Consider the following 9850-nt stretch of genomic DNA (forward strand, 5'->3'; position numbering starts at 1 on the left):
GTAAGATGGACATGTATTATAGGTTCATCACCATACTCTAATTGGCGTATGTAAACTCCACAAAATAGTACTCCCTCCGTCCCAAAATAAGTGACTCGACTTTGTACTAAAGCTAGTACAAAGTCGAGTCACTTATTTTGGGACGGAGGGAGTACTACGTAAACTCCACAAGTAGTAGTACTACTACTTAATTAGAGGTTCATGTGAAAAGATGAAAATAACGGCATATATTGGGATTGTTTCAAGGTTTGCTGAAGTCTTAAACTATGGGCAAATATAGCTGTCAAGGAATCAAAATCGCCAATTAGTCGCCCCAGCCCGTACCAGTCCCTTTTGACTTGACCATGCACCCAACTTGTCCATATTTCCGCCTCTCAATTTTTTGTGAAGTTGTTGCATATTTCGCGCTTCCGTTTGGTGGATCTGTACTTTGCATCGTCCATGAACCTTCCTTCCTCCCATAATCAAATAACCCTAGCAGTGTCTCTATAACATAGCATATCCACAGCGCGTCCGAATGAGGTTACTGCAGTGCCTGTGTGTGCAGGAGACATTATTGTAGCCTAGGATGCCCATGATGTGCTGATCTAAAACAAAGAAAGAAAAGGAGAACTACTGTGCTGTGCTGCTGCACAAATCAAGAAGCAAGTTGAAAGCCAGTACTACAAGCTCAAGTGGCCAGAGTGAGGCGCCCAATGAATTGGCTTCCCAGCTTACATTAGCTAGCTTGATGACCAGATCACTCGACCTCAACACATGATCAAACAGTTCTTTCCCACATATCCTCGTCACCCCCAGCTTGCATTGCACATGAGCCACATTTGTTTATAGCCCCATTGGGAGGAACCCTAATTACCTCCTTGTCATGGGTGCGCATGTGCCTCGGAAGGAGCTGCAACAAACAAGCCAGTGCCTGTGCCACAGCCCAAACATTAAGGTTTACATCTATCATGTCACGGCCAATGAGGTGGCCTCCTCACATGCAATAATCTGAAATACTATTATATTGTCCTGCATGCAATTTTAATTATCTTGGGGCAAATGAATTGAAGGTAGGTGGTTGGATCTGCATGTCCAGTAGATAGATCATGGATACTTATGGTGCAGGGGGTATGTGGGTATGGGAAAGAACTGGCTTCATGTGTACTAAAGTTCAGAGTATGGGTGTTTTGATCATAAAGAGAGATTGCTGCAGTTTTGCGCTGTCCGTAGTAAAACAGACAAGGGCTACCCATTTGGCAAGTTGTGCTAGATCCAGTGTATTTGTCACGTTGCAAGCATAAGAAAAAACTCCATGCAAAAAAAGAGCATAAGAAAAAACTAGTGTTTCTTCTCTAACTATTTCTTATTTCAATGTATAGACTCACTACAGTATTACACTTCGCATCTTTTCTGAAACTTAGAAAGTAGCTTTTGAATAATAGTGTGTAGTGGTAACCAGTTTTTTTTTGCGGGGTTAGTGGTAACTAGTTGTACAAAATCTGCTTCTACTCCTGCAAAGTCATGACATACCATGTGCAATTGCCTTTTTTTTTTTTGCAAAGGGCACAATTGCAAATATTATTCGTTGAAAAAATAACTTTGCGTGACATGTAAAAATGGCTATATAACACACGCAAAATTAATCTATTACCTTTTTTGGTAGGTTGCAAGTGGCCATATTGCCTAATGAATTTCTGATGTGCACATGTCCATGGTTTATCTTACTCTCTTTTTTTGCGAAGTCGAAACAGAGAGGAAAATTTTAAGAGATAGAATATGGCTCGTAGCGGCAGCTACTTGACAACTTTACTTCTCGTAAGTGCATTATTCCATGTTGAGACGACGTGTCTGGTTAATCAACATGATTACGCACATGCACCAAAAGTTAAGTCTTTGCTTAACATGGCCAATGGTGCAAATTGCCTGTTTAGTAGGCCAACTTGGCACCACATGTCTAAGTAATCTCTCCCCTCGCTCTCTGAAGCTTTCTACCCTTCTTGGTTTTGTTCAAGTAACACTTGCTTGCCGAAAAGCTTGGGACCAGATCACACAATATCCAAGGCCTCTTGTTAAAATTCCCAACACATTCTCTCTCATCAATGGTTGGAGTCCACGTTCGAAAAAGATTGAAAAAATACTGAGCAAATCTTGAAACAATCTTGAACAATCCGTTGATTAGTCCTTCGTTAACTAGATGTTTTCGTAAGCCAGCTCGCTTTGCCCATTAATAATGGTTAGTGATTATGTTAGGTTCTGAATGATAACAACTAATCGCATTGGTCGGCCTTAATACACTTGCTTGTCCCCATGTGAGTTGGGCCCAAGTCGTCATCATCAGCATAAACCACCAATAAATCTTTCTGGTGGGCAACAGGTTGCACCTGCAAATAACAAAAGTCGGAGCATTAGTAGTTTGCACATATTATTTTGTTGTTTGTTGGTTGATCGGTTCATCCCTAGGTTTAGTGATGTGCGTCTCCACTTTTTGTCGAGTGATGAATGTTGAATACCAAAGACAAAACAATCGGACGAAAGTGTCAATAGATCAAAAGTTCAAAAGTAATGATGCTAGTCCAACATAGATTGAGAACAACATGATATTGGGTCAATGGTTCATATGTAACAAATGTGAAAATACCCCTCATTTTGTGTGCGAAAATATGAGCACCAGGAGGGGGTCACCCGACCAGGATGAACAATCCCCATCTCAACCCTTCGCTCATCATTTAGTGTGATAACATCAAAGGTTTGATGGTACAACAAAAAAAGTTTGATGGTATATAGTAAGAGAAATGGCAACTCACAAGGTGTGGCAATCTTATTCTCAAGCCAAAACAAAATCTACAGAAATGGGAAACATGATTTGGGTTTCAATGCTTAACTATCTCCCCAACGACCATCATGCTATAAACATATTATTGATCTATTGTAATATGTAAGACCCATTTGGACCCAAGCAGAGAGAGTAGTGTATTAATGTTGCAGTGACAATTTCTTCCTAAACATCACACATACTCTAGATTTTTCTATTTGTGTATACCTAATCATAAACTAGAAATATGTATCAAGATATTTAACATACCATACGCTTTAGAGATCCCTACCAAGATATCTAAGGGTACATACAAACATACACAATATGTTAATGGAAGTGTCACGAATTAATTTCAGAATGAGAAGACATGTTATTTTGTCTTTTATCATTTTCTCATAAACAAAATGATTTGTTTTAGTTTTAAGTCATAACACATCAAAATAAAATATGAATTTGTACTACCCTATCATACGGTATTTAGCACAGTATATTAATTATGATTTTGGTTTAAAAAAATGGGTATTCAAAATTTATAAGCATCTGAGCGATTCTATTCATACATACAAGTCTTACAAAACCCCCATGTACTAGTTCAATTTGATGACCGTTATTTCCACGTTTTGCTCTAGGCAGTTACTCCTCCTCTCAGGCTACGTATTTTCTAGGAGTAGTAAGTAGGAATAAGATTTCTGCAAGAGTTTAGTATAAATGATGATATTTATTTTGACTCACCTCATAACCCAAATTTTCTAAGAGTTTAGTATAAAATTTCTTTGGTTGGGTAGTCACAACCCAAGATTAGTTTCCTCAAACCAACATGAGTATTTACAAACCATTCTTCTCCTGAGCTGATGTGTTGTATATGCACAATATCATCGTTAGTTAGCTTAGTGGTTAGGTCATCTAAAATTGGCACTACCTTGTAGTAAAAATTGGCCATAATTAGGTTAATATCATTATAGTACCATGGATAATTTGGTGTGATGCAAGCCATTGAAAACTCTTCTAAGTGGAGTAATTAGTATAATAATAAATAAAACGTGGTAGCACAAACTCATTTCTTGTAAATGATATTCACATTTCTTCAAAACTCACTCACTTATGTGATTAAGTATTATCTGTAAATATTAAGCTTCGTGCAAAGCTTTGCATTTTCAATGCATGTGCCATGTGCATACAAAAATTAAGGCACTTAAATCCTTGTTTTACCTTCTCATACTTGTCTTTTTCATGTAAAATAGAGAATTAACACATCTCTTCTTGAGAACTTGGAAAATACATTGTTCATTGTGTCATCTTTTGTTTTCTGAATTTTATAAACCCTTTTAATATGCACTAGGTGCACAAAATCCATGTCCATAATATTATAATAATCTAGTAAAACTATTTTAAAGTTTTCGTCTAGACTTCAATAGTCCACTCTTAAATCTCAATATTAGACATTTTTGTCTCCATGCCTTATCAAAGCAGTATGAGCAATGTTATTGTTTTGCAAACATGCAGACTTATTCAATACTAATTATAAATAAAATCACCAAGTAGACAAAAAAATCTAGGGACCCATAGAATGAAAACAAGTACTCTAGAATCATAAACATTCAATGCAAAATTGAGAATGTATTAATTTCCGAACAATTAGTGAAAAGGTATTTTTAATATACTATAAGTGGGTAATATTACCAATTGCAAAGAAACACTTGTTCAGAAGTGCCAAATCATGTTTAACCAAGAAAGAAGTCCACAAGAGCAATTCACGATTGATTGAACAACAAAATGGATTAATGAAAGTGATCCATGACTATTGGTGGAGAAACTTATAAGTAATAAAAAAAATGTGGTTTTATTTCCACACTAATGCAAAATATAGGAATAAAATGAAACTTGATGAAGTAAAAAATAATACATATTCTAGAAAAAAATTGATTTAAAACCGGTGAAATAAGAGAAGTCAACAATATTTGAAATAACACAAAATGCAAGAAAGCACACAAAAAATATGAACAACCATAAAGAAAATCTGGATTCTTGGTGTATTCTCAGTGGATCATTGTGGGTTTTCCAAACTCCCAAGCCTTTTCATACTTGTACTTTTTCTATTGTCCACATTTATAATTTCGTACATAATGCCATTTTTGTTTCGTATACTTCAGTTCTCTATTTTTAAGTTTATGTTTTTCTTTAGGTTTAGTTTTCCCCATTTTTGCATGATTTGCTTCATAGTTAAGTTCATTGACCATTCTCTTATTCTTTCTTGTCATTTTTTTGATTTATCTGTAATTGTGTAGTTAGGTGTACAAAATCATCACCATGTCATTGGGTGTCGCTCTAGGTTTTGACGGAATACATTCAGTATTGAAGTTAGGGACCAAACTTATTTGGTTGGAAGTTTATGAACCAAACCTAAAGAAAACAATGATTGAGAGGACCCAAAAAATGGATTCTCCCAACTACCAAAGAGTTCATGAAAATGTGAATCACAAGTGCCCGTGTTGTAAAAATGTGAATCTAGCTTCATTTCCACCAAACAAAGAAATTTCAAATATACGATAAATACTTATATGAAAGTCTACTTCATAAAATTCTAGGACAAACTTGGTGGAGTTTGCAAGGTATGAATGTTTATCTTCCGTGCTTTACAAAAATAGTTGTATATGATGTTTGCATTTTGTTGAGACATAAAAATAATCACCTGCTACTGAGGGAGGGGGTGAATGGGGGATAGAAAATGGATCATTTGATCATATAAGCACGATACATTTAACATAGCAAGAATTCATATTTCTTTGTTTTCAAAAATTGTGAAAAAAATAAACACGTGTATAGATACCAACAGTTGATAATTGGTGTATATGCGTAGAAGCACCCCTCTCAGGCAAGGTATGAACGCCATAGGCATAGAAGCCCCTCTCAGGGTCTGAACGTCGTGATCGAAAAAAAATAGATAGGAACACATGCATGTGAATTATGGTAAAAAAATACTAATATAGTTCGTGGTCCATACTGACTGTAATGTAAAACATTCGTTATGTTATGCTGTTGTAACTTACCATAGCTCAATGTACTTAATCTTAATGAGAAACTTTAATACGCTTCCTCTTACATTTAATATTTGTTTGATCTTTTCATATATTTTTCAAAACTTATTTGTATAGTTTTTACTAAGTTAATCATATGATCATATGATCCTAGGATCAGTGAATTCTTGGGTGGGAGCGGGTTACTCTTTAAAACATCTTAGTTAGGTGTAAAGTACAGGATTAGCATTTTTTTCATTAGCACTAGGACAATGATCGTGTGTTGCAACAGGGTATAAATATTTAGTACCTTAGCTTGTGATTTACCTGGGCATATTAATGCAATGATGTAAACAAATGTTTATCAGATCCTCCCCGTGATTCACAGTATAGTTTGATGAGAAGTTTGGTAGGTAAATTAAAGTGGAATTGGTTCAGGAGGTATGTAAATTAAGGTGATTGATTATCATAGGGAAATGTTGGACGAAGTGGTGGTGAGAAGAAAAGTCAAAGATGAAACCTTACGAGAGTGGCTAAATGGCTCCCGAACTCATCTGCTCCTGCCTATGAAGAGTAAAATAAAAAAAATACTAAAAATTTCAAAAAATATCTTTTTTTACGTGGAAGCTGTTTGAGTGCGTGAGGACCATGTCAATTTTCAGGTCGTTCGGGCATCTGAGTAGCTCTCCCTCAGCAAAAACAAAATAGGGTCAGTGAAAAAGTTTACTATTCATGCACTATTCAAACAGATTTGGTTTTGTTTTTGCTGAGAGCACTCAAATGTCCGAACAAGCTAAAATTCACACGGACCTCACGCACTCAAACATCGTATGAGCTCGGGTTCAAAAATGTATATTCGAAACCTTACATTCTTTGTATGTAGTATATAGAATATAGATATACAGACACACCATCTCATATCACATACAAAAAGGATTGGCACATTTATATCTGCTTCCGATATGCACAATCTAAAAATAAAATCCAAGTGGCTTAACACCATTCCCGAACAACCCGAACGCCCCTGCGACGACGAAACGCCCAACCAAACACCAGCAGAAGCGACAAGAACCCATATCGCTCCCAATATTTGGGATCCCCCAGCATTTCACACAACATCTGCCCCATCTCCATTGACATCACCATGAAGCAATCCATCCCAGCGAATTAAAATATCTCCCTGTCAGCCAATACCGCAATCGCTCGAGGGAGACAGCGAGAGAGCAATAATGTAGGTAGTATGCTTGACATAATGCTACTCCAAACCCTTTGTTAAAAAAAAGGGCACGGTGCAGCGGGATAGGTGACTTGAGCGAGCGAGCGAGGGAGGCAGCCACCATTGGTACAGTCTGCGGATGAAAGGAATGGGAGGGAGGCCGAGTAGTTCACACCCGACCTAGAACAAGAGGCCTTAAAATAGTCTCCCGCCCCCGTCGCAGAGGTTATATAAGGTCGCCTCCGTTGGACATTGGTGCAAAGGAAAGGGACCAATACCACATCGCCGGCTGACCCATCTCTCTCCCTCTCTCCCTCTCTCTCTCTCCCAAGGTTGGTCTCTTCCCTGATAATTTCTACCCACGGGCTGCATTGCTATGTGTTTGCCTTGCGCAATGCTAACTGCTCTGTTTTCGTGCGTGTTTTTCTCATCAGGATTCGGGCTGTTCGGTCGAGCTTGTGGAAGCAGTTTGCTGCGATCTTTGGCTTTGGAGGCGAGGAGTTTCGAGGGAGCGAGCGATTTTTAGTATCTGCGAATGGCGACTCAGTGGTTCTCCAATATGGTAATTTGCTGCTCGTTTTCTGATGGCGTCGGGTGTAATGGTGTGGGAAGAGGTGGGTGGTGGCTGACTGGTTGTTGTTCATGGTTTGGTGGCGTGCAGGTGATGGACGAGCCGAGCTTCTTCCACCAGTGGCAGTCGGACGCGACGCTGGAGCAGTACACGGAGCAGCAGATCGCCGTGGCCTTCGGGCAGGGGGAGATGGAGGCGGCGGCGCTGATGCAGCAGCAGCAGCAGCAGCAGTACGCCGCGGCGGCGGCGGCGGGCGAGCACCGGCCGCGCAAGGCGGCCAAGGTCAACACCAGCTGGGACTCGTGCGTCACGGAGCAGGGCTCCCCCGCCGACTCCTCCTCCCCGACCATCCTCTCCTTCGGCGGCCACGGCCACGCCGACGCGTTCGCCAAGGCGCCGCAGGCCCCCAGCGCCGCCGCCGCCGCCTACTACGGCGCGGCGCCCGTGAAGCCCAAGCAGGAGGTCGACGCGGGGGGCGTGGCGCCGTTCCAGCAGGTCAAGCGCAGCTACGACGCCATGGTCGCCGAGCCCGCCAGGGCGCCCTCCCGGCCGGCCGCCCAGAACCAGGACCACATCATGGCCGAGCGCAAGCGCCGCGAGAAGCTCAGCGAGCGCTTCATCGCGCTCTCCAAGATCGTGCCGGGCCTCAAGAAGATGGACAAGGCGTCGGTGCTGGGCGACGCGATCAAGTACGTCAAGACGCTGCAGGAGCAGGTGAAGGGCATGGAGGAGGTGGCCCGCAGGCGGCCGGTGGAGTCGGCGGTGCTGGTCAAGAAGTCGCAGCTCGCCGCCGAGGAGGACGACGGGTCGTCCTGCGACGAGAACTTCGAGGGCGCCGACGCCGGGCTGCCGGAGATCGAGGCCCGGATGTCGGACCGCACCGTGCTCGTCAAGATCCACTGCGAGAACCGCAGGGGCGTCCTCGTCGCCGCGCTCTCCGAGCTCGAGAGCATCGACCTCGCCATCATGAACACCAATGTGCTCCCCTTCACCGCCTCCTCCATCGACATCACCATCATGGCCACGGTCAGCCCCCAATCATCTCCACTTCTTAATTGCTCCATAATTTACTACTTAATTAATTACATGGTCTCACTCACTGATGGATTAATCTGTTGCAGGCCGGCGAGGACTTCTCGTTGTCAGTCAAGGACATCGTCAGGAAGCTACATCAAGCGTTCAAGTCGTCGCCATGAAGGACTTGCTCCTGATCAAGTCTAATTTAGAACTTTGGCTTCTGTTTCTCTCCTTTTTTTCACCATTAGCCTCGAGGATTTGGGGCTAATGAGTTTTAGGTTCATCCCCGCTGGTGCTTCTGATGATAGCTCCCTTGCAGTCCCCCACACGGTGCCCCTCAAAGATAGCCATTTCCACCTTTTTTTGCCCCATGGGTGCAGCAAAAACACTAGTAAATTACTTCTACCCTCTCCCTTTTTTTGCATGGTTTGATCAGATCATTCCATGTTCCTGGGAGAGAGTAGAGTGACAAAAAATGAGACATGTCTTTTTCTAGGGCTAGTTACCAAGGGGAGTTTGAATTTTACAAAAACCCATTTTTCATTTCTCCCCTACATCAATATAGCCCTTTTCACCCTGTTTTTTCGACGAGAGGCCGGTTCGAGTTTTTTTTCAAACCCAAACACCTACCCTTTGCCGTCCTCTCAAATCCCACCACTGTTCCCGGAAGGCTTCAAATATCTGTGGACAAAAATGGCGTCTTCTTTTTTTTCAGCACCGAGGGGGACTTTTGCAAGCCTTGATTCAGAAGTTCAGTAGTAGGGTGTGCCTGTTTTTCAGGGCTAGTGCAAGCTGGTTGGTTGGCTTGGATGAACCCTTTGCTTGTAGTTTCCTTATGGTTTTTGTTGTAACAGGATCAAGATTGTAGCTCAGCCCGACCTGTACCCTCTTGTTTGCTTGCATACAAGTATAAAGAATAAATAAATATGCTCGGTTGTTAACTTGATGGATCTCTCTCTTGGTTACATGTCTTTTCAGCTAAGATATGTCTTTTCTTAGTAGTATTCAAACATATCTTTCTAATTTGTTTATGGATACAGAATCGTTAAACGATCTTGTATATTGTCCTGCCTGGATAGGACTATCATACTATGTATTACCTGTCCACAAATGAATATACAAGATTATAAGGGCGGCACTCCTTTGTTCATTCAAAAGAATTGTTAAACGACATTGAGGCCTTTACTCAAAGCTCAAAAGATGAAGAAAACGAGACATTACATTTGACACTATGC

At 41.3% G+C, this 9850-nt stretch overlaps 1 protein-coding gene across 1 annotated transcript; it reads left to right on the plus strand.

Annotated features, from left to right (window-relative positions):
* The first annotated feature begins 7025 nt into the window (after positions 1 to 7025).
* On the plus strand, positions 7026 to 9561 carry LOC109737679 (transcription factor bHLH18). Its single transcript, XM_020296806.4, has 4 exons — positions 7026 to 7359; positions 7462 to 7589; positions 7689 to 8624; positions 8720 to 9561. Exons 2-4 carry the CDS (start codon positions 7563 to 7565, stop codon positions 8792 to 8794), a joined length of 1038 nt encoding a protein of 345 aa, XP_020152395.1. The 5' UTR covers positions 7026 to 7359; positions 7462 to 7562; the 3' UTR covers positions 8795 to 9561.
* Positions 9562 to 9850: the final 289 nt, after the last annotated feature.

The sequence above is a fragment of the Aegilops tauschii genome, chromosome 4 (assembly GCF_002575655.3).
Source record: "Aegilops tauschii subsp. strangulata cultivar AL8/78 chromosome 4, Aet v6.0, whole genome shotgun sequence".
Lineage (NCBI taxonomy): Eukaryota > Viridiplantae > Streptophyta > Magnoliopsida > Poales > Poaceae > Aegilops > Aegilops tauschii.